The following is a 27892-nucleotide window of genomic DNA, read 5'->3' on the forward strand; positions in this document are numbered from 1 at the left end:
AGGAAGTGCGGGGCGGGTAAGAGCTTCTCGGCTGCTATTCGGGGCGGCTCTGTCGCCTCAGGGGCAATTTAGCGAGCTCTCTCCTCTTTGCCTCTTCGCTTAACCCCTTCAGGGCCGCGTCCTCCTTCCCCTGTCCCTTGGGGCTGTTCCCCGCTGAACCGTGGCACGTCCTAAGCTGTCCTGGGGCACCCGCTGTGCCTGGCGCAGGCTGCCGAGGTACAGCGGGCCGCGGCGGGCATGCGGCGGCTTCCATGCGGTTGGTTGGCGTAGGAACGCGGGGTCTGAGCGTGAGGCAGTGTCCTGGGCCGGCCGGCCGGCCCTGGGGAAGCTGTGCTGTCCCGTGCGGCATACTCTCCGGGGAGGGGAGGCAAATAAAGAATTCCTGCTCTTTTCTTGTGTTGCAGCTGCCAGGACTCTTTTTCACGGTGGTAATGTAGGTAGATACTATGTTAAGCTTTATCCGTTCAATATACGTGGTTAGATTGCAGTCAAATGCTAGGCTGGCTGCGAATGGTGGCTGTGACTGCAGGTGTGGGGGCTGGTGTGACCTTCAGTGTGCTCGAGAGTTCCTTCCTGCGTTGGAAGTACTCATAATCGTATTGCCTCTCCTTGGAGTTTCATGTCAGTGCTCTTAGAAGGCAAAGCTTGATGGCATTTTAGTTGTGGGCCTGGTTACATACGGATTTGAGGGCAAAGAGATTTTGGCTTCTGTCAACTTTTTAATCATGTTGTTACATTTTGATCAGCTGATTAAACTATAGTGAGAGTATTTGTCAGTAAATGTGTTTTATTCTGCAACCATCCTAGTGAAAAAGTGCTATGTGGAGTTGCATCCTGGTATTTTTATTTTTTTAATGCAATCTTCAACTTATTTTTTGGTTGTGTTTCAGAGTTACTGTTGACCAATTGTGAGAGTCTAATGCAAATACTTAATATATTAGTAAATAACTTTTGACACAACATTATAAGGCAACATAGTCAATTTTAGATTTGCTTTCAGATACTTGTTACCTTTCAAAAGATGTATTTCTGAGTGAAAATAGGTAGACTTTTTTAATTACACTTCTAACAGTGAAGCTAAATGGAAAAAAAAGTTTCCAATACCTCTCTAGTGATGGCGTTGTCTATTAGAACTGTATCTGTTTATCAAATTTCTGTTATGAGTATCTGAAAACGTGACTTAGAGAGTGGAGTGTTGGAAAATCGCAGACTTTTCTGATGGTGGTTTGCCACTAATAGAGGGCTTGCTGGGATGAATATTGTGCAGTAGGAGGGCTGTTTTTCAGGAAGGATAAACGTTATTCATTGATTAGTTTTCCCAGAAGACACAAAAATAGCATTTTCATGGAGATGGTTACAAAAGAGATGACAGATCCTTTTATCTAATTAGATTGCTAGTGATACTCTGGTGACTGGGTCATATAGATCAGTCTGGTTTATTCTGATAAATACACAATTGTAAGTTAAAATGCTGAACACTAGCTGGGCTATATATCAAGAAACTTAAACCACTTCTCTGGGTGAATTCTGTTATGCATCAACTGAAATCATTAGTGATTTCAGGTAACTTCAATGTTATTTAAGTTAACTTCAAGTACACTTTATAGGAAACAAGCTTCAATTTACAAAGAAGCCTCTAACAATCTTTATAATGAAATATCAGCACAGCACTTGCCTCAAGAGCATGTATCACATTTTTGTGCTCTCTAACCAACAAATACTCAATTCGCGACAGTTCTTTTTTTTTCTCTGAAAAAGGAGATTGGTTCCCCTGTGATCATAATGTTACTACATGTACACATTAGTTCTTGCAGGTAGACTTTTTTTCTTCTGAAAAAAGAAAACCTACAAGAAATAATGTGTAAACCTAGTAATGTTATGATTGTGCATTTATGGAAAAGAATTAGGAAATTATAAAACTTGATATGTGTATTTCATGTAGGTAGCATTCATGGTTTCAGATTGAGTTAGACTTCAATTAAAACTGTAGTATTCAACACAATGTGTGCATACCTACACATAAAGCATGTATACATATACTTAAAAGGTAGTTTTGCCACCTATGGAGAATAGGGATTATTATAAATGACTGACAAGGAGAAAAAGTGAGTCTGGCTTGTTGTAACTCAGGATAAAAAGGATGAGGGAACCATTGTGCCCAGCTTCATGATATTGTCTTCTAAGAGGCATTTTCCAGCTTCCCCTCCGAAGCCTTGCCCCTATCCTGAGTTAAAAACAATCTAGGAGATGAGTGGTGGTGGTGGTGGTATTGTGTTTTTGTTTTGTTTTCTTACAGTTCCTTTCTTATACCATACTATTTAAGGTTGAAGATCTGTTGCAGGTTTGCTTATGATCATTACACTTGTTATAAGGATTGTGTTGGTATACTCTTTTAAATGATTTTTTTCCTTACATAAGAGAAGCACAAGCACTAAATAGGTTTCCGTAGTGATAGCAGTGTCTGAAAATAACAGGTGTTAGGCACACTGCAAGTGTTAATTGTGATAGACTAAGTTCGTGTTCACATAAATTTGTTTCTCAATGTATAGGCCTTTGTCCTTCGTCTCATACTATATAGTGTTGAAGAACTTGGCCTCTGAGCACTAGTCCAGGAATGTTTTGGCAGCAATTCAGTGTCGTCATGTTTGCTATAAGAATAGAACTGTTTCATTAACCTTGAAATGCAAAATATGTTTATAGCTGGCTTGACACCATTCCAATTTTAGTAATGAAAAAAGTACTGTGTTAATGGCTTGATACAAAATTATTGGTTTTTTAATTGCATATTTACATAGCAGTAAAATTTGGCATCCCAGAATAATTGATTCATTCACTTGGCTTCCTTTTGGAAAATGGATGTTGCCTTCTCTCTTAGTCAAGTTGGAATCTTCTTTGTTGTTGAAATTTTGTTTATGTTAGTTGTGGCCTGATGCATCCTGTAATTGTACAGAGGAGCAGATCTAGTTTAGTCTTTCCAAGTGCTTGTGAGGAGTCAGTTGCTCTCAACAAATGGAAAACAGCAGGAATAACAGGATATTTATGTTTGAATTTGGATAAAATAAATGCCAGTATTTTGGGTATGTTTTTGACTTCTTGTGCACAAAGAAATTAACACATACTTTTTTTGTCTATGATTTCCAGTTGTAAAAGCAACTCATCTCACCTTTCTGATAATTCACATTTGAATTCGAGTTTTCCAGTGGTAGAATGTCTTCAGAATTACATTCTGAAATAAGATGGCACAACTGTTTTTTTTGCATCCATCTCGAATTGTTTAAAGTAGTAGTTACAAAGAGAAGACAATAATTTTTAATATTTTATAGCTATTTCAACTTTTCTAAGGCTTTATTCAATATTGCTTTTGCAAGTTTTTCTTGACATATCTGACTCATTGAAGGAAAATTTAATAAAATCTGTCATGTGGTCAGGAGAACTCATTTTTGTCTCTGCTACTAAAATCAAATCATGCGTTGAAATATCAGTGCTTTAATGGAATATGTGGTTCCTATTCTTTTAGTTTTTCTTTTTTTAACCTATACGCTATGACATCTTACCATTTAGTAGACAATTGATTTGTATTTCTCATAATGCTTTTAGCATGTTTTTCCAACCCTTCTTATTTTTTTGTTGGTTATGCTTTAATTTTTGTACAATTTTCCTTGGGAGTTTTGTCAGGTCTTGGTATAACACTGGTGAACAATAAGATTTTTACTTGGGTCATAAAGTGATAGCCCTTCACACTTTTTAATGTGACTGGGCTCCAGCATTGCCTTTCTTTTTGAGTTTCTTTTCCATTTTCCGTGCACAAATGATCTAGCAAACCTCAGCGTGACTTGGATTCTGTGGGGCAGATGCAGAATGCCTAGGGGTAGTTCTCAAGTTCTCACTTGTAAAAGGAGTCTTTTTCTTAAGTGTGCTGTAGGTACTCCTGTTTTAGCTTGCTATTTCAAGTCACACAATAGTTGAAATGTGAAACACACATCATGGAGTAAAATTTAATTTAGAGAGCACAGGAATACACAGATTGAAATAGATATGTATGTATATAAAATGGTGTTTGATATTTCCATTTCTCTTGAGGCTTCCTTGAAGAAAGCCTCCTGAGAGCACCACTCCTGTGTTTAGGCTGTTCTCCAGTATTTGACTTCTCCTTGCTTTCCCACGTTCAATTAACCTGTTTGTAAAAGACTCAAACATCAATGGGAAAGTGGTGTATGAGGGAATAGGGGGACAAAACTGATAAGTACATCTGTGTAGAATGAATATAGTAAATTGACAGTGAAAATAATATTTATAAATAAAGATTAAAAATAATACCTGAGAAAGTTTTCTGGCTTCTGTTTTGGACATGTCTTTCTGCATGATTTAACAACTTAATGTTACTTTCTAGACTGTCTTTTTATAGCACGGTTATGTATTTTAAAGCCATGTTGTAAATTTTATGGGTTTTATCCAAATGTATTTAATTATAGTTGTAACTTGCAGAAGGATTCTGCCCTTAGGAAATAGTTTTATAGCTGCAAAGTAAAAGGGTCATGGAGTCACTTTCAGGGTGGTACTGCACAATGCGTTAGCTGGTTGAATTTCCAGAGAAGTCGCCCCATGGCACACTAAACCAAAGCAATGAGAAGCATTGGAAATGTAAGCATTAACTTTTATGGTGTCTGCTTATCTAGCAAACTTCTGAAAGGTTTTACAAATGAGGTTGCCCTTTCAATTCAATAGCATGATGTTGGCCTGATGCTCTAGAAAACTTTGAGCTAAATGATTTTTTTCTTTTTCTATGTTTTCCCCTTTTTGGCTGACCTGAGACTGACCCGCAACAAATAGTGTTTCTGCTTTCCACTACTTAGAAGAGAGATTAAATCCAATCTTGAGAGGAAATAGAATTGTGTGTGTAGTTAATGCTTTTCAGCAATCCATTTAAAAAAAACAGTCTCTTGAAAAAAATCACAATCTAGTGTTAGAAGCAGCTATATATTCAGATAGCAAATGTTTCTGAAATCTCAATCTTACTGTTTTTAATAAGTGTCTAATATGGATAATAATTAAACCCAGTAAATAAAGTACATATATGAAGAAATAAATGACCAAGCAAGAAAATACTGCTCACAAGTTTGAGCTGACCTTAATGGAAGATAGTTCTTTTTTGATCTCCTGCCAAAGTCTACAAGCAGATGAACTGGCAGGCTCTAGGCTTTCTTTAAAAAGCTCCTGCACTGTCCATTTTGATCGTGTCAAATGAGAGGTTGCTACAGACAGCAAGACAAACCTGTGATTATTGTGCTTGGTGATGGGAGATCTTAGGAAAACCGTTAAGAGCAAATTTGAAATTAATGTAAGATTTCAAGAGAATTTTGTGTTTACTGAATGTAGGAGGAAGGGAAAAGGAGACTTTTGTTGTCTTTCATTTTATATTTTTCTGTCATCTAGGACTACTCTCTTATTTTACAGGGAAGATGATTGATCAGTCTTGGCAAGGGAACAGCAGAATTTTTACTTCATTAAACTATTCTGATAAATTATCTCAGTCATAGTAGTTTCATTTCTGGTTTAATTGAATCCCTACTGAAGAGGAAATACAAATTTTGTCATGATCCATGAAGTAGACTTCTGATAGATCCAACTTTTAATTAACAGACTTCTAAAGGGGAAGAGATTAAAGCAAACAGTCCTATAAAACTTTTTTTAACAATCAAAATGCTAAGAATGATAGTTTTGAAATCCATCACTTCAAATAAATGTAGTAGCCTGAGGAAAATTTCTGTTTAGTTGGCGCTGCTGTCCTTTAGAGTAAAAGGGAAATGCCTCATATTAGTGAATGAACCTGTCATACACTAAATATTATATGGAAGAGGAGGAATGGTATAGACAACTAATTGACAAAGTCAGTGCTGAAGGTGAGAGGTTATGTCTGCAGAGAAAAGACATACTTTTAATGCTACATTTTACATGTAGCATGTAGTGTATAAATTGGGTATTAAAATGTTTGTTTACTTTTTTGTGTGTGTTAAATGATAGTAGAGGGAGGAAATTCAGGCCGAAAGAGATGAAGTCACATTAATTTACCTATCTTGTTTGAAAGAGTGAGATCTGTTAAACTTTGTTAATCTCTTTGTTTTGTGTCTAGATGATGGCTGAGCCCAGAAGCTCATGAATGCTTACATGAAATATCCTACAGATAGTTCTACTGATCAGTAGCAGCCCAGGTGAACTAAGCATGCCCTAAGATGGCAGTAGATCTGCAGTATGAACCAGTCTACAGAACTGAGTTGATGCCAGATTTGTTGGTGTCTTGGTGGCTTGATGGCTCTCAATTATTCTGTCTCTAAACCAAAGCCATCTACCAAAGCAATAAAAGGACAGTGCATAATCTGACTACAGAATGTTATTTCTGAAGAAGTGAACTGTGAAGAAAGGACTCATGAATTTTGATCACAGGGGCTTGGAGAGTGTGTCTGGTAAGTTGAAGAATTAACTGTTAGAAATCCTGAATATATCTAACATGATAGAACACCAACCTGAAAGCAGCCTTAAGTTTCACATTCCTTGTATTGTTTATCTGATACTGCAAATGAAAAAAAACAGTGAGTGCTCTTAACTAGCTTGTAAAATCAGCTTCCACTGTAAAATGTTGTTTGTAAAATTCTCGGTGTCAATAATCAACTTTGGCATTTTTTCCATTGAAAGATACTGAAGATAGTCTTCATCTTTAGTGGAAATGTTGGAAAGATAATCACTGTATACCTTTGACATGCAGTATTTTAGCAACTTAGAATTAATGTTTCTTTTTTGTGCAATAATTGTCAAGAAATTAAGGGGGGTGGAACAACACAGGAAGAGCTAAACTTCCTTTCCAGGATTTTGAGTATCCTGTTTCCCAGAGCATGATTCTATATGGATGATAATGGAATTTTCTATTTATTTCCTGATTTAAAGGCAGTATTCAATTGATTTTTAGTTACTTTAAGATTATTTACATCTGTGCTCATTACTGAACAAAAGGAGGAACAGGAGGACAAGAAAAATGTGAATTTCTTTCAGAAAAGGGAAGTATAACTATGCTAAAGCCAATGAAACCTTACAAAATCAATAGCCGGTAAAATGTAGGTCTGTGTTTTAGTTCAGTGAACAGGAAAAGATAGAAATTGAAACTCATTATGTACATCATGTTTAAGAAGTCAGAGGGAATCATGGCTAGACCAGCTTTCCAGGAAGTTATGGAGTCAGTTAGGGGATGAGGAACTTAAAAATATTACAATGTAAATCAAGTATTGATTCAATAAGTATTCTAGTAATTTGTCCACTGCAGAATAACTCTTTTCAAATCTACTGAAGGTTTATAAAGTATTTTATAGTATAAAGAATGTATACAACAGCAGCAATATTAAATATATGTCATATGTAATAGCAATGTGCTATTATTGGCATTTACTCACTTTCAGATGTCTGCTCCAGTGAGGACCTTCCTGAGGTAGAGTTGGTGAGCATGCTAGAAGAACAGCTGCCAGATTACAAGTTACGAGTGGACTCTCTGTATCTGTATGAAAACCAAGACTGGATGCAGTCCCCTGCCTGCCATGGCCATCTTCCTGAAATCACTTCTCCAGTTCATGATGAGGAGCCTTTCCGTTACATGAGTGAGTATATCTGGGCCTAGGATTTTTTTTTTTTTTCCATTTATTGAAGAGAAAACTGTAAATATGAAATCAATGTTATTTATATTATAAAGCGTTTGAATCTGGAAAACTTTGGACTGGTGGAAGAAAAAGCTGAATTCAAGGGAAGCGCTTGTAGTTCAGCACTGCAATTCTAAGGGCTGACCTAGCACATCCCATGGCTGCATGATCATTAGATTTCACATCGAAATAAGAGTGGGAACATGTGATAGTGAAAAAGAAGCAGGAACCTAGAATTGCGCTAGATTAGATGTAATATGAGAGGTAAGGAGTATGCAGCAGCTCTATTTTCAGGAACATTCATGATGCTGTGGTTCTTTTGATGATGTTTGCCCTGATATGTTGTGTCAATGTTGCTTTTGAAATACTGTTAATGGTTTCTTCTGGAGATAGAAAAAGTGTGAAAGCCAGATAGGTGGGTGCTAGATCGGTGTTCATCACTGCCTTCCAGTTTTGAAAATACGAAGTAACTTATCCATAAACCTAGCAGATCATAAGGGAGAAAACGAACAACTTCTCATCACATGAAAAAACCTTTAATATATTAAAAATCAAATATATAGAAGGCTGCCAAAATAACTGAATATTTACTTGCCTATAGTTTCAAGTGTTTTCATGTGAAGAGAGGAGAATGCATTGTAATTGCTTTAGAGAAATGGGGAAGTCCCTGTTTCCTCCATACATTGGAACTATTGGAACAAACCACTTGGGAGAGTGAACTTGGTATTTATATACAATCTGTAATGATTACTTCTTCCTTGTACGTGCCACTGATGAAAGAGGATTTTTTTTGTTGTTGTTATTTGTACTTTAGGCCTCCACCCAGGGTGTATAGCAAATGAGTAAGTGAAAGTGAAATATTACCTCCTAAGAATGCAGTACTCAACAATTTAAAGCAATCTTGTTATCAGCTGAACTTGCAGGCTTGGAACTCTTTTTAACTGTGGAAGGTATTTGGAAAGCCACTTAATATTTATTGCTCAGTCTGTTTCTGATAGTAATATTGCAAGCATAAATGATTTTTTAGTTGAGTGAACAATTTTTAGTTCACTGGAAGCAGTTGTGTAGTCAGTAGGGTGTGTACTTGCCTCTGAGTTTTAATTATAAAGAGATGGGATCAGAGTCTGTCAGTGCTGGAAGGAACTTTACATCAAACATGACACCGCTGATGCTCTCTGGTCAACACCTGCAGTTCCAGTGTGATGAAGCACAGAGCTCTGAGAGAAGGACCTTCAGTCAGTGTGAGCCTGCATTTCCAAATTCCAGTGAGAGGGAGGGCTTTATCAATAATGTTTTAATGAAGGCGGTCATGTATTATTTGGTTGTCCAGGTACTACAGAAAGTGATGTCTCCCTCTTTCACCCTGTGAGAAATTCTTTTTAACTATAGAAAATGTGCTGTGAAACTAGTAAACTGTTCGTGAGAGTTTTTTGAACAGTTGCCGTAGATGTTTTCTTGACATTCTCAAAAATGAACTGTAACAATGACTGACATTAAAAGATAACTGTTAGACATAATATATAAAACTAATTCTATCATTTAAGAACACTGTTGGAACTACTGAGTCATATAAACTCAAGATAAATACGGATTATGTTTCTTCTAGAAATTGTCCAAAGAGATTGAATGTAGTCATCATATTAGCTTTTTTGAGTAAATTTCGGGGAGATACTGGGAAGGGCCCAGACAAATACAAATACAAATCAAGATCTAGTTATAATCATTGCTGAATAGCTTGTTAGGTGAAATTTGTATCTTTTCTTTCTGTTGACTGGAATTGGAATAAATGTGACAATCATACTCTTGAAGTGTAACCTGAGGTTTTTGTGTTTATATCTCCCCCTCCCTATGTAAGTATGGAAACATACAACTTTCCTAAAGAGAGTGCTAAACTCATGGTTTGAGTGAGTTGACATCCAAGGGAAAAAAACAAAACAGTTATTGCACTTGAGCTCCTCCTCTTTTTATGGCTCCTGCTGCCTATTAGAAGGTTTTTCCAATGACCAGTTGAGTTCCCACTGGCAGTGTTTTCAGTGAGGTTGAAGAATAGCTTCTGCTTCAACTGTGGTACCATAAGAAGCCCTGAGTTACGCCTGCCTTTAGAACTACTTTGTATGTGTGAATAAAGAGACATGGCACAACATAACAAGAATATTAACCAAAATGAAGAGCTGCTTGCAGCTTTCACTTGGCAAGGTGAGTGAGGAGAGATTACCCATGGGTGTGTTCACAAGAGAGAATTATAAAAAACTATGTATAATTTTGATCCTGTACTGTGAGAAAATAACAAAAGTTGTATAGAGCTAAGTTTCAAAGCTGTTAGTTCTGTGATTTCATTTATCAGAGTAAATATATTCACTTTTGATTTTAGGAACCTACCTACCTGAATAACCTCATATGTAATTAGTGTAAATCTTTATTAAGGTGACTGAGCACTGGATAGAAACTTTTAACTTGAAATCACCTGGTGGGAACAGTTACCACAGGAGAACTGGCTATAATATTCTGCCTCTAATGGCTTAAACTTACTTATGTATGTGCAGTGAATTTTCCAAATACTAGTAAGCCAGATGAGTTTGTAGTCCCCTCTTGGCAACCAGTATCAGCAACCAAGTGGTACAATAAAAATGACCTCCCATGGTCAGTTATCCTACTGATAGAGATGTACTTCAAATTTTGTGAAGAGTTTCTATTTTTGCTTTGCTTAGAAATACAATTAGTAAATGACGCTTCTGTAAGTTCAAAGCTCCTAAATACTTGGACAGCATGTGTTGGGTTTTTATAACTACTGATCTACTTGATAATAAGCATTTGATTTGTTAGTTTGATTTATTTTTCTGTTAATCTCTGAGAAACAGTTCAATCAATAAACCCTTTTCTACTATATTGTTCTTTCTGTTCTTCTCTCTTTCAAGACTGCAAGAAAGTTTCTTTCTATACTAAACTGCAACTTGTTTTTGTTCCTGGCATAGCCTGAGTGTTATGTTTTAAAAGGTTAATTATGGACATTATGTATGTAAAGGACATACATAGCTTATATAACATATGTAAATAAAGTTAGCGTGCACTTCAGTTTGGCACTTTGTTGTCTCATAACTAAGTGTGCCATCCTGAACAAGAACAAACAAAAAACCTGAGACCCAATACCGCTATGTATTCAGAGTATGAATCAGATTTAAACAAGGTAGAAGAGTCAAGGAAATCTTTAGAAGTAGATTTAGACCAAAGCCATAGTAATCTCATTTTGCAGTGCAGTGATGATGGAATTACTATTAAAACAGGTTAACTTAGACCTTCAGTTGAAGCAGATACTTCTATATTTGTTAATTTATATTGCTGCCTTCTTTACTTTCATGATCCTGATCCATAAAGCAAAAATAGCAAATTTGTGTTGCACAAATATCCATCTCCTGCAAGTGAGATGCCTAATTCTGCTTCTGAAGGGAATTGTATTTAAATGGTTCTTTAAAAGCACTAAGAAAGTTTTAATAGTGTAAAAAGTGTGTTTATACCTGCATTTATGTTTTGGTGGTGGTGGATGCATGCAAATAAATCACCTATTCCCTTGCATTTTAATTCTGTCTCCTCTTTGTTCTTTCCTTCCCCCCCTATCATTTCTTTTCTGTCACTCTAGCTCTTATTGAACTTCCTTCCTCCTCCTTGGCTGGATCTCACAAATTTGCTCAAGGTAATTGAGACTTCTTCTTTACTAGCATCTTCTATTTCTCAGGATAAGACCTAGAGCAGACCAGTGCTTTGTGTTTTAGCACTGTGTTTTGTTCAGAGTTCAGATTTGTCACAAATTCTTCATGCTTTGTTTCTTCTTGACCCAGTCCTGTTTTTCAAATCCTACTTGTTCAGTTTTTTAATAGTTTTACAAACTCTTCAAAATTCAAAGTCACTCAATCAGTAAGATAGGATGTACTGCTACTTCTAAATTGCAGGTGTATGTCATCCCATTTCTTTTTAACTGAAATTAATTCTTTGTAAGATGATCAAGCATTTAGATATGTTCTCATGTCTTGTCTCTGGGGACTCCATACTTCCTGTGTATAGCTGTCTCACACACTAATGGGAATTTTGCCTCAAGGGTAAATTCTGCAGGTGTGTTCAGCTATATTTGGATATGCTCCAATATACTCTTTCCTCTCTCCCCAGCAGGCTGGATGATTTAATAGCTTAGCTGTATTTAAAAAGTTGATCTCAAGAGATTTTTCTCCGTTTTCTAAATCTGAAGGATGAGCGAGCACGTCAAGTTTTAGCCAATATTGATGAAAGCTGTAAATGTTCAATAACTCATTGTATCAGTCTCCCAAATGAGTGTTGTTTCGTATTTCTGAAGATGTCTTTTTATAGTTTCCGCTAGTTTCATCAACTGGAACTGTATTTGTATATAAACAACGTCTTCTGAGTTTTAGGTCACTCCCTTCCCAGCAGTCATCTTGTACTTAAGCTACTTCAGTAAGTATGTTTCTCTCTTCTCAGTTATTGGCACAGATAATGTGGAGCAGAAAACCTACAGTGATGCTGACATGGTCAAACATCTGTTAGCTGAGGTATGCTTGTCTCTGTAATGCTATGTTAATATATTTGAGGACATGTATTTGAGGAAGGGTTTTATTTAGCTACTGAAAATTTTGGTTCAGTTATCTTGAAGAGCTGCTTATCAAACAGTTAATAAACAGGTAATAAGCTGCCCATTGGGTTGCACTGTCTCAGAAACAAAATTTAGCAAAACTTTGGGCACCCAGGGACCCAGTGAGGTGTAAGAAAGAAACACCTTTCTTCTGCTTTCCTGTTGCTCCTTTGCTTCTACCATCTCATCACTATTCAAATTAAGTAGTCTGTTCTGGAGAAAGTGTCACTTGAAAGACCACAGGCCTAAGTATTGTGGCTTCTTTGTATGATTCAACGGATCCCATACAACGCTCCATTACTCAGCACAAAAACCAGAAACTGTCCTCAGGTTTGGTGCCTTCCCCTCCCCCTGTTAGTGCACATGACTGTGGCAGAGAATGTGCTATATCAAGAAGCATAGTTATGGATGTGTTCTGCATCCAAATGATGAAGCATTAATCATTGTTCTAACAATGTTGATCCATTTGAGAGTGAAGGGGGATCTCAGAGTGGTGATGCATTAGTAGTAGCTAGGAAAATCTAAAACTGCTCTGAATTTAAACCTTATCTGATCAAAAGTAGACATTTATTCTTATTTTGTGAGCAGAAAGATCGGGACCTGGAACTGGCAGCTCGAATTGGACAAGCCCTCCTTAAGCGAAACCATCTGTTGATGGAACAGAATGAAGCACTAGAAGAACAGTTAGGACAAACTCTAGATCGAGTGAGTCATCTTTTTTTTTTTTTCCTTAATTAATAGATTAATAGAAATAAGTTAATTTCATTGTGAAAGCAGGTGATTGCTGCTCTCAAACTACAGAAGTGTACTCAGATGTCATTCTCCTAATTGTTCAATTGTTCAATCAGCTTTCTCAGTCCAAGAATTGACTATGAAGACTGCATGTTGTAATTATTGAGAAATTATGAGAATATTAGGTGTTATTGTGATATATCTCTAGCAGGATTGCATTTTCAAAGTGTTTTTAACAATATCAGGCTGATATCCCGCCGTTAAACTAAGAATCTAATAATCTAAGTCAAAACAAGTAGTTGTTAGCTGACATGACCTGCTACATAACAACTTCACAGGTGAGGAAACAGCCAGAAAATGAGCTGGCTTAATGATGTGCTTACACTAAGAAGAAATAATTGAATGGATGAATAAATAAATGTAGTGTAATAAAATGTAATGAAAAATGAATTCTGCTCAAGATCTTAATTTCTTTCTTTAAGCACAGATTATTGATCTAATCTTTTCTTTTTCTTTCTTAAAAAGAATTAAATAGTTGACAAACAGTAAAGTATCCCAGGTTTTTAACCCTGGGGTCAACAGATGTAGTCTAAGTTACAGTGAAATGGATTCAGCTGCTTGTATAAAACAATATGCTGGTAATAAAAATGTACTCACAATTAGCTGTAGGACAGCATAAATGTATGTATTCATATAAAAATTCAGATATGCAAAATAGAATTTATCTAAGTGAGATCTGTCTCTCTTCTCGTTTTTATTTGTCCTACAGTTCACTTAATGTATAGGCTGAGGGTACCAGTCTATACCTGTAAATAGATGTCTATCAGTCCTTTTCTCCAGGAAGTTACAGTTCAGAAAAATGGTCATAATCAGAACGACAGTTAGCATGTTAAAATGTAAACATGTATCAAAGCAGCTGAAAAATTATTTTGAAGTAAACCATTAAAAAAGTAGGTTCTGTTGTCCATTCTTGTGTTATCTTGAATTTTCAGTCTCCCTTACAGTGTTAAAATAATGATTTTGTGAACTTCCTATAAAATAAATAGAGGTTTAATCTCCTGTGCAAATATAAATAAATGGATCATGATGTGTGAGCTATTTTTTAATCTCATTTTAGACTGGAGCAATGATATTCCAAGAGGCTGCATAAATAATACACTGTATATATACATTGTATAGCTAAAGTATATTTCATGAGCTGGTGATCTTCTTTTGTCATAGGTTAACCAGCTGCAGCATGAACTGTCAAAGAAGGATGACCTGCTTCGGATTGTTTCGATTGCTTCTGAGGAGAGTGAAACAGATTCCAGCTGTTCCACACCACTTCGTTTCAATGAGTCTTTCAATGTATCACATGATCTGTTGCAGCTGGATGTCTTGCAAGATAAACTCAGAGAGCTGGAAGAGGAGAACCTTGCTCTCCGATCAAAGGTATATCCGACTTACAGTGTATACCATATATGCTGGATATGAAATCACAGAATCACAGAATGGAATAATGAATCAGGATGGTTAAAAAAAATCCAGCATCTGGGTTTCTCTTGAAGACTATGACTATTATGTATCGCCATATACAAATCATACCTCAAATCATACACTTTGCCTCCACTCCCCATATCCTTCTGTTTTCTTCACTAGTCCTCATTATCTCCAGAGTACTCTAGTAGTCCTTCTTTAATGCCTTCATGGTATATGAAGGAATATGGGAACGTATGTAAGCACCCAGCAAAAGTACTTGGACCCATCAGGCCCTCAAGCTTGTGAGACCTGTTTTGATGTAAATCTGGCTGCAATTAGTAGTAGTATTTTGGGAATTCCATTGTGTTGCCATTACATTTTTGTCAGCCTGCGTTCAATATTAAGGGTTAATAAGTTTCTACGCAAATTCTTTTAAAAACACGCTTAGTTTTGACTGTGTGATTAGTCTCTGTATTTTAGTTGGTCTCTTGTGTATAAAACATGAATACAGGCACTGTGTCTTTACAAGGATAAATGGCTAGACAAAATAATGGCTATAAAAGTCATGGAACCAACAGCAGTTGGAATCTACAGATGCGGTGTCTCCTCTTTGGAGGTGGAGAGTGGAACTTGTAAAATAGGAGATTGGTTAGAAGTGAGTTCTTTTGTTGTTTTTAAGAAAAGGGGGGTGTTGCTTGTAAGAAAGGTGGGGGGGGTTATTTTGTGTGTGGTTTTTGTTTTGTTTCTTACGTGAGTCTTTCCCAATATAAGCTTGTTACAGCAGTAGAACAGAAACTAGATTCCTTTAACGTGAACTAAATATACTCTTCCCCTTGTTTTGTCTTCAAAATATTTAGCCCGAGATGCATATCCTTCCTAAAACTCCCTAATACCAAATGGATAGTTTAGTAGTGCTGTAGGAGGAAAAAAAGAGAAGATCAGACTGCTTGTATTATGCTCCTAACATCGTATATGATTACAGAACTTTACAGACCAGGGATTTAATTTAATCTGCTTCAGTGTGAAAAAATGGAGTTGAAAATAGACTGCTATCATTCTGTGATACAACATAACCTTCACTGACTTGAAATAGCCTCAATCATATCGAGCCTATATTTGGGTTTTTTTTAATATTTTCTTGTGACAGCATTATGTAAAGAAGCATGTTTGCCTGCACTCATGTAGCTGTACTTCTACTTGTTTGGGTAATCTTTAAACACATTTACTAAGTTTTATGCTGAGTCACTTACTGGCAAACAGTTCTGAATATAGAAGACTTATCTGTGCAAAGTTTAATATTATCATCCTCACAATTGAAGTGAAAGTGGGAATCTAGCATGCTCAATGTTGTTTAGACCTGTTGTAATACTTGGTCTCTGGTCCAGAAAATTTACAGTCTAAATAGACTAGTTGGGGAGTATGGAGAAAAGCTGTTCTACTGAGAGCTTTTCAGTGCTGTAAAACATTTGGCTAACATCATTCAGTTTTCAAGATTTCTTTGCCTTAAGCAGTTTTGAAGCAAATTCAGTTGCTTACGTTTGATTACTGTGTTGGTTTACTTTCCCTACCAAATTACACATTTTTGCAACAATTTTATATTAGAGGTGAGAGATCAGGTTTTGTTCATGTATCTGGTTGTCTGCCACTCAAAAGACCTATACAATTCAGGGAAACAGGTTACGGTGGAAAAAATGGTTAGGAAGTATGGCCAGATGCACAGAAATTATAAAGATAGATAGAGGGGAGACTCTTCCATTCCAAGAATTTCAGAAATAAAAATTTATAACGTTAATGTATGTATAGATAAACTGAAATTGGAATACCAATAATTTTCTTGAAGGCTTGCCATCTGAAGACGGAAACCATTACATATGAAGAGAAGGAACAACAGCTGGTCAATGACTGTGTCAAAGAGCTCCGTGAGTATCCAGGCTGTATCTTGCAATGGCAAAATGGTATTTGAAATACCTAGTGCCTACACCTTAGTTATACCTGAATCAAAATACGAGTTTCAGTAATTTATGCCAATTATTCAAGTCTTACTCTTTACCCAAGTGCAAAATTGTTCCTGTATTTCGTCAAGTTTCACTCTGTCATTCATCTTCAGGTATGTGTACTGTGTTTAGAGAGAGAAAATGAATACAAAATCTAATATCTGTAAACCTCCTAAAGTCTACAGACGCTGGAAAATCAGCAAAATGTACTTCTTGAATAGAGTATTCAGCATACTTGACACTGAAATGTATCAGTGCGTAGACTCTTAAATGCTCATTCTAAAGTACTATATATCTATGAACACATTAGTTTGATTCATAATATATCTTTTAAAAATAAAGCATTTAAAATGGCAAGTGTTTTAATTTGTCTAGAACAGGTGTCCATATTTGCTTTGGGGACTACTTATTTCCAAAGAATTACAGCTACTCTTAAACAAATGGACATTAAGTATTCTGAAACAATAAGGAACAATCTTTTTGTGTGTGCGGTGATAGTATAACCTGGTGGTACAGTTTTTTTATCTGTAGTCATTTGATGTGTGCTACTTCCTTTGCATAATAACCTTAAGCTAATATTTTAAGATTTTTTTTTTCCTATACAACCACCATAAAGAAGACTGGGTTGCTGCTTGATTCTTCCAGATGACCATAAAATTGATACATAATTGGTTGTTAATTTACTCCGTTCCCTCTGAGAAAATGTGTATCTTTTGGAAATAGAAGTTATTTCATATAAGCTCTCCTATTTTCCTTCAATAAGGATGCCTGTGAGTTCGGTTTTGTCCAATTCTATAGCACATATATGCATGCTAGGTAATTTGGACTCACAGAAGGAATCCACTTCCAAAGGATATCTAGTCTGCAGCTTTAAAATTTGTGTCTTCAGGAAAAAGGTATCTGACTGTGAGCTTAAACGTCCACAGGCCCATGCACAGGACCTTGTTCTGCAGTAAATCTGTGAGGTACAATAACAACTAAATTTGTGACCTTTATGCAAGATTGATCAGAGTTTATTATGACTTCGCTATGGCTTCAGAGCAAGTATACAAACAATACTAACTACATAAAAATATTTTGGCTTTTTGAAGTGCTTTGTCATCTCACTTGATGCAGTGCTTGCTCAAAGGAAAAAAGAAACTGGAAATTGTATGCAGTGGGTCTATGTTATGCTTGACAAGGTCTGACAAAATGCCTTTGCTTACAGAGAATGGTAGTTAATAACAAGATCAATCCAGAGCCTGGCTTCTTCAGCATATTCCAAGTCTGGCCTTGGTCATGAGAGCCAGTATGTCATTTGAAATTGTTTATTGCAGCTTACCTTGGATTTCATTATGGTCATTTCATATACCTGTGATACATATTTCAGGTTCTGCATTCTTAGCTTTTAATATGTAACACCTGCATTTGAAGTTAACTCTCTTCTCCTCCCCATCATTTCTCTTTATCTTTCCCTTATGGATGTTCTAAGGCACCTACTCTTAAGTACTATGAATTGATTTCCTAACAGTATTGGTCATTTTGCAGATTGTTGTTGACTTTCAGTGATCTTTTCTAGGTTTTGGGTTTGGGTTGGTTTTTTATCATGTGTTGGGAAAAGCTCTCTACTAAATTCCTTTTATGTTTTGTAGGGCAAACAAATGCTCAAATTTCCAGAATAACAGAGGAGTTGTCAGAGAAGAGTGAGGAATTAGTTCGCTACCAGGAAGAGATCTCATCCCTCTTGTCTCAGATTGTTGATCTGCAACATAAACTCAAAGAGGTAAGTGAATACTGCATAAGAGTGTATGCACGCAGATGTGTGTGCATGTGCGTGTGCACCAGTGCTTACAGCAGGTAAAAATTGACTTGCAAGCTGGTGGTTTACACTGCAAGAGAGTGGCTGTTTCAGGAAAGTATGGCAGAGGATCAACTGTCTCGGGGGAAATTGGCTGAGAAAATGATGAGCACCTTTTTGTGCTTTCAGCATGTGATTGAAAAGGAAGAGCTGAAACTTCACTTACAAGCTTCCAAAGATGCTCAGAGACAACTGACAGCAGAGGTACTTAAGGCTTCTATACATACACATTTAGATAAATGTTTAGAATAGAATACAAGAGAAAGAAAACTAAGAGAGAATGGGAACTATTGCTTTTTAAATATGTAGGGCTTTTCATTTTTCGTTGTGGTTGGAGTCATATGATTGGAGGAATAATTATTTTAGTCGTTCACAGGAATATGAAAGACAAGGAAGGTATTCCAAGTAGGGAGGTCTTACTATTCTTAGTAGTTATGAGAAAAAGAGTGGTTTACTGTGAATGTAACTGATTAGATCAACAATACTGTAGCTTATTAGATTTTAAGGAAGTTCTCTTTGTGCATCAGCAGTTGATGTATTTGCAGAGTTTTTCGATGTATTTTCCTTTGGATTTTATCATACTTTTTCCTCTTTTGAGTCTTAATTTGGACTTCATGCTTCACCACTAAAATCGGTGCAGGTACTATGCTGGCCATTGTCCATTCCAGATGTTGACATGTGCCGTACAGTTGGAAAAATATTAGTGTTAAATCAGTCGATATATGTTTCTGTAGGAGTTAATTCAGTTTCATTCTGTCTTTTCTCTGAAGCTTAACAGTTGGAAAAATACTGGTGTTAAATCAGTCGGTATAAGTTTCTGTAGGAGTTAGTTTCATTCTGTCTTTTCTCTGAAGCTTACTGGTATCATGTGGTGTCCTCTTTTCTCTTTCAGCTACATGAGTTGCAAGATCGGAATGCAGAGTGTCTGGGGATGTTGCATGAATCACAAGAAGAAGTGAAGTTGCTGCGCAGCAGAGCCAGCTCTATTGCTTGTCTCTGCCACCCCCAATCATGTGGAGCGTTTCCTGTGGTAATAAATACCGCTAGCGTGGCACACATCTACTGGCACATACGGCCTGTAGTAGCATACAACTATATGAGTAAAACAGCCATTACAGGAGCTGCAGCAGGAACTATTTTGTAGAGGGCAAAGGAGCTGATCTAATGTTCTTAAAATTCTCAAAAGTGCACACATTAAAGAATTGAAAGTATTAGGAAACTAATCATTCACTTGCCATGTTGTGGTATTAAAATTATTTTTCTTCTTTATATGCCTTTTCCGTTAAATATGGGAATTGGCATGTTCTACAGCTAGTGCTCAGTTGTGCTAGTATATTGTTCAATGTTGATGTGAATTTCACAACTTGACAGTGTTTCTTTAAGAAGCAAAGCATCTTTTCAAGAGTTCAAAGAGTATTTTTCTTCCTTTATGTAGTTTATGATGTAATTTTATGTCCTTGTGAGATTATGTCCTTGTGAGATTGTAAGCATCATCAGAAATGCATGACCTGAGGTTAATTGCCAGAGATGACTAAACCAATGGAAAAAGTTTAAAAGCATTTATTTTCCTCCTCTTACTAGTGTCAGGTATGTTCTGATGTACATATGTACTCCAAAAATTTCCAGCCTGTGCTGGGCATTTTTCAAGTTTTGGTTGATTGTTCTGTGTATACAGAATCCCTCGTGTACGTGTTTGGCCTTGTAAGAAGTGCTCTTACAATTGTAGCTTAAGAAGCCAACATAAAGAGTACCAAGAAAAAGCAGATATTGTTAATGAAAACTGAATCCATACTGGTTATGCATAGGTGTAGTTATGGTGGAAAACTCCCCTTCAGAGACTGAAGGGTTTGTCCGAAACACACAGATACCAGGGAAACAAATGAGTATTTTTTGAGAGATGTTTTCTGCTAAAATTGTCACTAATTTGTCCACTCTTCGGTTTACGTTTTTCTGTAGGATTCCCTTGCAGCAGAAATTGAAGGGACAATGCGGAAGGAATTGAATCAGCGTGATGAATCTGTTTTCTCAAAGCAAAAGTATGTTTTCAGATCTCTGTGTGCTATTTCAATATTTTTTTCCATATGCTTGTATTCAGTAAGGCAAAACTGATTTCTGGAAATCTATAAATGTGAACGTTCCCTCTATAGTAAGTTTTTTCTACGTAACTTGATGAAAAAAGCTTTGTAGTATTTTGTAATCTTTCCAACTTTGAAACCTACGATTCTTATTTGATTCTATAAGGAAGTTGGGAATTTGCTAAAAGGATGTTACTTCATTCTTTAATTTGTGAGATTTCTGATGCAAATTCTCTGATGTACAGCACTAGTTTTATCCCTTTTAACACTTAAAGAAAAATTCTCCAGCAAATGAAATTATAGCTGAAAGACTGATAACAGTTTTCAAAGCCCTGAAGACCTGGAGCCTTTACTTCTAAGCAAGAGGTAGTGAGTTTTGTATATGCTTTCACGAGCATATATTTAATAAATAAATAAAATGTATGCTCCTGAGTGTTCTCAAGTGGTTATCAATAGAGGTTCAGGTCTTTCAGGTAGAAGTAAGTGTTAATTCTGGTATGTAGTAGAGCAGCACTCCTGAAAAGATGAGTGTCTTAGGCAATACTGTTTTTCTGGGCTTAAATCTTTTTTTAGATTTAAAAGTCAGGTCTCTGCAGACTTTTGAAAGTCTGTTGTTCAGAGCTTTTTCTTTATTATATCTTTTTCAAAATGCTTCTGAAAACCACATTTGTTTGCTTGTCTTTTATACAGGGGTCAACAGAAACGAGTATTTGACACTGTCAGGGTTGCTAATGTCACTCGTGGCCGCTCATCTTCCTTTCCTGCCCCACTGCCAATCCCTGGATCTAATCGGTCAAGCGTTGTTATGACAGCAAAACCCTTCCAGTCTGGTGTACACCAATTGGAGAGCCACACATGGATGACCCAGAGGAGCAGCTCTGAGAAGAATTTGAAGTAGGTGACACAGCCTGTTACCTTCTTTCTAAACTAACTGATCCAAAACTAAATCCAGACTGGACCTCTGCTGTGTAAGAGAGAAACAGTTAATTTAATGGTCTTCATATCTATTATGCTTCGATGTTTCTTACAGAGACACTCATCATACTGGCCAGCCGGGAACCCCTGGAGACAATGACTTAGTCACAGCTCTGCACAGGCTCTCCCTCCGTCGTCAGAACTACCTGAGTGAGAAGCAGTTCTTTGAGGAGGAATGGGAGCGAAAAATGCATTTGCTGGCTGAGCAGAAAGAAGGGGCTAGTGGCTGTAGTACACCAACAGAAAGCTGTTTTTCCCTGGGTACAAACTCAGAATTCACTGATCTCTCTGCCAGCTCTAGTAATCTCCGTGTCCTCCTACCAGAAAAATTGCAAATTGTCAAACCCATTGAAGGTAAGAGGATCATACAACCATAGAATGGTTTGGGTTGGAAGAGACCTTCAAGATCATTTAGTTCCAACCCCCTTGCCATGGGCAGGGACACCCTCTACTAGACCAGGTTGCTCAAAGCCCCATCCAACCTGGCCTTGAACACTTCCAGCGATGGGGCATCCACAACTTCTCTGGGCAACCTGTTCCAATGTCTCACCACTTTCACAGTGAAGAATTAAAGCCATTACCCCTTGTCCTATCACTCCATGCCCTTGTAAACAGTCCCTCTCCAGCTTTCTTGTAGGCCCCCTTTAGGAACTGGAAGGCTGCTGTAAGGTCTCCCTGGAGCCTTCTGTTCTCCAGGCTAATCAACCCCAACTCTCTCAGCCTGTCCTCATAGGAGAGGTGCTCCAGCCCTCTGATCATCTTTGTGGCCCTCCTCTGGACTTGCTTCAACAGGTCCAGGAAGATCTTCCTTCTCTCATCAGCAGAAAAGGATTTTACATTAATTTGCTAACTAAATCAGTGTTGGTGTGTGTATAGCTAGGTATGGTAATGCAGTAAGAAGAAATAGTAGTATTTAGTAGGCTACATGCCAACTAGCTCATCAGTATCACTTTCTACTTGGCTTTCTTATATGGTGCTAGGCTTTTTCTTGGCATTGCCATCCCAGTGTGCCATGTGTGTCACAGTGTTGGCAACAGTTGGCTGGAATTGTTTTGATCATGAATTCTTGTAACTCAATATAATAGTAGGTAACGGCTCTGTGAGACTCTTCTCTTTTGTCACACCAGGATCTCAGACTCTGTTTCACTGGCAGCAGCTTGCTCGACCCAACCTAGGCACCATTCTTGACCCAAGACCAGGTGTTGTCACAAAAGGTTTTACCCCTCTGTCTGATGATACGGTGTACCACATCTCTGACTTGGAGGAGGATGATGAGGAAGAAGGTGAAGGAGGTATAACTTTTCAAGTGCAACAGTCCTTCCTGGAGGAAAGGAAGTGTACAGTAGCAAAGCCAGTGGCAGGGATTTTCCTGCCACCTATTAGTTCAGCAGCAGTACCACTCACCGGTAAGAAGCATGGGTAGTGTTTTTTCCTCTTCTTTTTTTTTTTTTCAGTGTCTTTTTCTCCTTGGAAAGTATTTGGCCTTGCAACAGTGCTGTGTTTGCCGTCTTTATTCTTTATCCAAAAAAAAAAAAGCAGTGACAGTAACGTTGTCTTAACCTTTGCTTTGATTAGTCCTTACCTGTCTTTATTTTTACCCTCAATGGATGTAAATTCTCCATGTTGCAGCCCCGAATCCAGGGAAGTGTCTGTCTTCCACAAATTCCACGTTTACCTTTACTACCTGTAGGATCCTTCACCCATCTGATGTCACTCAAGTTACTCCCAGGTATGATGACTGCTGACATGCTAAGAGTTGCTGCATAGGATTAAACAGTTGCTTCCTGGCTTCTGATATGTGGACCAGTTTTAAAAATACCAAGGCAGCTAGGCTACACATAGGATGTTACTCATGCAAATAAGTTGTAATTACAAAGTGGAAACTTGAAATTCTCTACAGTGAGAGTTAAAATAGATTAGGGTAACTTAAAGGAAGTACATTTATACTCTTAAATAGCAAATGCCTTGTATTGTATACCTATTAAAAAAAAATAATAATTGATACTACCAGATTTTTTTTCCCAATTGTGTCATTTTTTTTAAACTAAGTTATTACTGGACATGTATGTTGATATTCTATCTAACACAGTACAGGTGACCACAGAAGGTAAATTCATTGATACTTACACCAAAACCTCTCTGTCAATGTAGTGTTTTCTGAATGTTTTGCAGGACAATAATTCTGAATGTACTAAAGCTGAAACTGTCACAGCTAATAGCAATAGTTTACTTTCTCGAGCCTTCTGTATACTGAAAGGCAAATACAGAGCAGAGCAGGTGTAAAGATGTCTGATGTGTACATCTTCTCTCTTTCATTTTTGTTTTATTTCAGCTCCATGGGTGCCCCATTTTCACTTGGAAATACTGTCAGCAGTATTGGAAATGCAGTAGTGAGCACTCCAGCTGTGTCTTACAGCCTTAGTATTGGAGAATTTCTCACCAACAGAAGAGATTCAACTACTACCTTCAGCAGCACAAGCAGTCTGGCTAAACTTTTGCAAGAACGAGGCATCTCTGCCAAGGTTTATGATAGCCCTGTATTAGAAAAACTGCCTTTGCTACAGCCCCCTCGAACTCTCCTTATTCCTTCTACTCCACCAAATTCTCCCTTGCGTTCACCTTGTCCTTCCCCTCCACCGTTTGAGCCTCGAGCACATCACTCAGAAAATTTCCTGGCTTCTCGACCAGCAGAAACATTCTTGCAAGAAATGTATGGCCTAAAGCCCTCCCGTCATGCTCCAGATGTAGGCCAGCTGAAGATGAACCTAGTGGACAGGCTGAAGAGGCTGGGTATTGCCAGGGTGATCAAGCCCCCTGAGAAACAGGACCACAGGAAGAATCAGGGCCCAGAGGTCAGCTTGCAGAGGCAGGGTTCTGCTGTGTTTTTAAATGCAGGTAGCAACTTAATGGCAGGACTGAGAAGAAACCAGAGTCTTCCAGCCATGATCGGAGCATTGGGAGCTCCAGTTTGCACACAGTCATCAAAAATGGATATCCTAAAGGAGGACTGACTGGTCTGAAAAATTACCGACTTCTGGCATAGTTAATAATACATAAGGGATGAACATCCAGTACAGGCATCATTAGGTGTGTTACAGAAGAGTTGGAGAAGGCACGTGCATGTTAAAGATATGGGAGAGAGAAGTGTTGGGATCAAGGAGAAAAAGAACATTGCTTGGGTTTGAGGAAGAAAGCTTCTGTGGAAGATAAGAAAGAAGAAACCAAAGCTTAGTATTGAGACCCCGTTCAGCATCTGTCTTAAGCAAAAATAAAATACCATTGTAGACATTCTCAGTATTTTAACCTTTTAAACTGTACATGTAGAATTGTCTTGCAGGTGCTGTTCTATTTTTTCCATCATATAACCATAGTATTTTACTAGTTGTTAGCAGTCAGACTGTATCATTTAAATATAATACTAAATCAACAGTCAGTCTGACCAGCATTATTGGTCCAAGTTCCTCTCTGTAACAAGCAAATATGAAAACTTGGGATTTTTTTTTAATTATTCTTGTATTTTCCTTTTCAGAAACTGTACTCTTTTGAACTCCTCCCCACTTTGAGAAACAGGGGGGAGAACTTTTTAATTATATGTAAGAAAACAATACTTCTGTGATAGAATAGAAACTGGTGGTCAGGATTTATATTTTGGAAGAGCGCAATTGTGCTAGTGCGGTATTAACAGAAGTTAATGTCTTTCCAGAGCTTCTGAAGCACACAGAGGAAGGTGCAATGAATAAGAATTGAGGCAGAAAAGTATGTATTTGGGTGAAAACTTCAAGCTAAGAAATCTTTCCAAAGTGTGCTGTGCATCTTTTTAAATGAGGGTATTTTTGCACATACAAAAAAAAAAATTAAAAATCTCAGGCACATTTCAATGTTGCAAAAGGAAATAAAACCTAGGTGCTTGATTCAGGGTTTCTTTGTATTTGACATAAGTGGAGAGCATTTACTACAAGACAAGTGTCGGAAGTTCGGTAAACTGAGTCTTTTCTTGACAGGTAGACATTCTGTATATTTGAGAGTTCTGCAGTAAACTTCAGGCCTTTCATTCACTTACTTCTGCTTTTAGGCAGGATTTTGTTTAAAACAATTAAGAGCAAAATTTACCAGTCTGTATTCAGAAACAGGAAGATGAAAACTATTGTTCTTTGTAGTATTTTAATGAACATAAATGAGTTTTGTCTACAGTGAAATCCTGTGTTTTAATGATGGAGAGTGGTCCTGAACCTGATTCTGAACAAAGGTGAGACAGGCTTTCCATCTCAAAAGAGAAGTCCATTTTAGAAATCTGATTTCTGAGTGGTAATCAGCAAAATATTATTGCCCATGCTGCTTTTTTGATTCCTTCCTGTCCAAGGTTCTAGTCATAACTGAATAATCTACAATAGATTTATAGTGTAACTTAAAGAAGAAAAAAAGTTTACCCAGAATTCCTCAGAGGAATGGGTCTTTGCTAGTGACCTGAATGGAAACAGGTTCTTAATCATTTTGTAATTTTTCACTGTACCTATCAACATTTTAAAATTATTTTAAAGTTTAGTTTCCACACAATTAGATAAAACAGTCAAAGTTTACCTTGCTTGTTACAGTATACATGGGACATAGCTGGTATCTGTCTGGGTGTGTGGTGTGAAGCATCAGTATAATTACACTGATTTGCATTTGCCATCGGGCACATCCACCATAGTCAGCACCCTTGTTGCTGCAGGGTTGAGTGGAGTAGGGCGGGAAAGGAAAGCTTCTTAGCCTGGTTTGTAGGAAATTTGTAATGTGGCCTTTCTGCTTTTGCCATTCTATAGATCTTGTGATGACTCTTTAATATAACAGTCTTTTTTTTGTAAAAGGAAAAGGAGTAACCACTTCAAAATTGCACAGGGATTCTTAGCAGAAACTTGTCTGTCAGCAGCGCACAGAAATATTCAGGAACTCCTGCAGTTGCCTTTTGCTCTCTAAGCAAAAATCTTACACTTATCAAAGGTGAATTTTATTTAAAATACTATATACGGGTTAATTTTGTTTTTTAAATAAAAATATTTAATTTCTTCATGTAAGTATTTATGTTTGTATGTACTTAGCTGTGCATGGGGTCTTGCCTAGCTAAATAAGGTAAGAGTGAAAGGAGTGGGAGGAGGTAATTTTGCTCTCCAGTGAACTAAGACAGGTTTGTGTGCTGTCTGTGCAACTTCTAGGGAAACAACAGGAATGAGTTAACAGAAGATTAGACAGTTTGGTATCAACAGAGAAGTGTACAGTATGTCAAAAGTATGTCCATTTTATGTGTGTTTATTATAGGAATACATGTAAGTTACAGGTAGATTTTTTGAAGGTATTACAGTGTTTCTAACTAGCTTCATTAGATAACTCCAGCCAATGGATCATTCTGTGCGTTAGCAGCAGAACCAGCAAATCAGCTAAATCAGAATTCCTTTGGCAGACCAGGTTTCATTTAAAATTAATCTAGAAGCACATTAATTAAATGCATATTTCTGTTTGGGACGCTTCCATATTCCATAGCCCAACAGTATAAACTCATTCAGTTCAAACAATACTATGGATATGTTGAGAGGTTGGTTGGTTGGTTTGTTTTCTGTAGGATGATGTATCATCAGATACTTCACACAAGGCAAGAAGAAAATGGAAGAATCTGTATACCATTGTGTTTGTGTGTTTATCTGGTTGGTCAATGGCTGTGGTGCAGTGTGGTTGAAATTCTGTCACGCGCTTATACCCTTGGACGGTCACGTGCATCTTGTATATGTATGCCTAGCTTGCAGCAACAGGGAAAATTGGTACTCCTTCCAAATTTACTATTTTGTGCCTAAACCTAGAAGATAAACTTTTCTGAGTAACATACATGTTTCAGAGAACATACTAAAAGTTGCTGTCATTTTAGGAACTGATTTGGGTTCTGTTGCCTCCTGTAAGAGAGAAAACCAACTTGCATGACTAAGATAGCTGAGATCCTGCACAGGTGTGATTTGGTTGAGCAGGAGGTAGAACTAGAAGGAATGGAGACTTACATTGCAGAAAGGTTCTGTTATCTTGCAGGTTTGAGACAAAAAATAGATGCTAGAAAGAAGGAACTTACCATGCTTGTTAAAGTTTCAAGAGACAGAAGGAAATTCTTGTAGTATTTACTTCTATTCAGATTGGCTTAAACCAAGCACAAATGTGTAGCTTTCTAGTTTCACTGTTTTTGGTAAACTCAGTGATACCTGCATCCTCAAAATACCTGTGGTCAAAGTTAAAAGTCTACTGGAGTCAAACAGCAGCAGAGAGGGATGGAGAATATTGGGTTTGGGCCTCATTTCGCTGTTACACAAGGGGATTACACACAATGTTTGAACAGTCTGGGAATTTCATAGTATTTTTTCCATCTGCTTTTTGCACTTACTGTTGTTTCGTAGTGGAATGTAAATTTGATAATAAATATGTATAACATGCCATTTTTCAGTATATTGGTCATCTTGTGTGGTTTGTTCCAGAAGTCATCTTCTATACTA

General features: G+C 37.2%; 1 protein-coding gene across 3 annotated transcripts; it reads left to right on the plus strand.

Moving 5' to 3' along the window:
• The first annotated feature begins 24 nt into the window (after positions 1–24).
• TRAK2 (trafficking kinesin protein 2) lies at positions 25–27843 on the plus strand. 3 transcript variants are annotated; one of them, XM_054829227.1, is made up of 17 exons: positions 269–433; positions 6131–6461; positions 7446–7640; positions 11314–11367; positions 12165–12235; positions 12904–13020; positions 14269–14478; positions 16346–16424; positions 18131–18261; positions 18466–18540; positions 19229–19363; positions 20293–20372; positions 21102–21305; positions 21442–21740; positions 22514–22792; positions 23016–23115; positions 23719–27843. In XM_054829227.1, the coding sequence occupies exons 2-17, from the start codon at positions 6425–6427 to the stop codon at positions 24395–24397; spliced, it is 2745 nt and encodes a 914-aa protein (XP_054685202.1). In that variant the 5' UTR covers positions 269–433; positions 6131–6424; the 3' UTR covers positions 24398–27843. The 3 variants fall into 3 exon arrangements, with proteins under 3 accessions (XP_054685203.1, XP_054685202.1, XP_054685201.1); XM_054829226.1 differs by having other exon boundaries at positions 271–433; positions 19229–19366; XM_054829228.1 differs by lacking the exon at positions 11314–11367 and having other exon boundaries at positions 25–433; positions 19229–19366.
• Positions 27844–27892: the final 49 nt, after the last annotated feature.

Source organism: Grus americana, chromosome 6, assembly GCF_028858705.1.
Source record: "Grus americana isolate bGruAme1 chromosome 6, bGruAme1.mat, whole genome shotgun sequence".
Taxonomy (NCBI): Eukaryota; Metazoa; Chordata; class Aves; order Gruiformes; family Gruidae; genus Grus; species Grus americana.

What these genes read in the sequence shown, in the direction of transcription:
- TRAK2 (XM_054829226.1), top strand. Translation starts at nt 6,425, where the DNA reads ATGAATTTTGATCACAGGGGCTTGGAGAGTGTGTCTG. An exon ending in CATGTGGAGCGTTTCCTGTG is followed by an intron (nt 19,367 to 20,292) that starts GTAATAAATACC and finishes GTTTTTCTGTAG; the next exon opens with GATTCCCTTGCAGCAGAAAT. An exon ending in AATTGTCAAACCCATTGAAG is followed by an intron (nt 21,741 to 22,513) that starts GTAAGAGGATCA and finishes TTGTCACACCAG; the next exon opens with GATCTCAGACTCTGTTTCAC.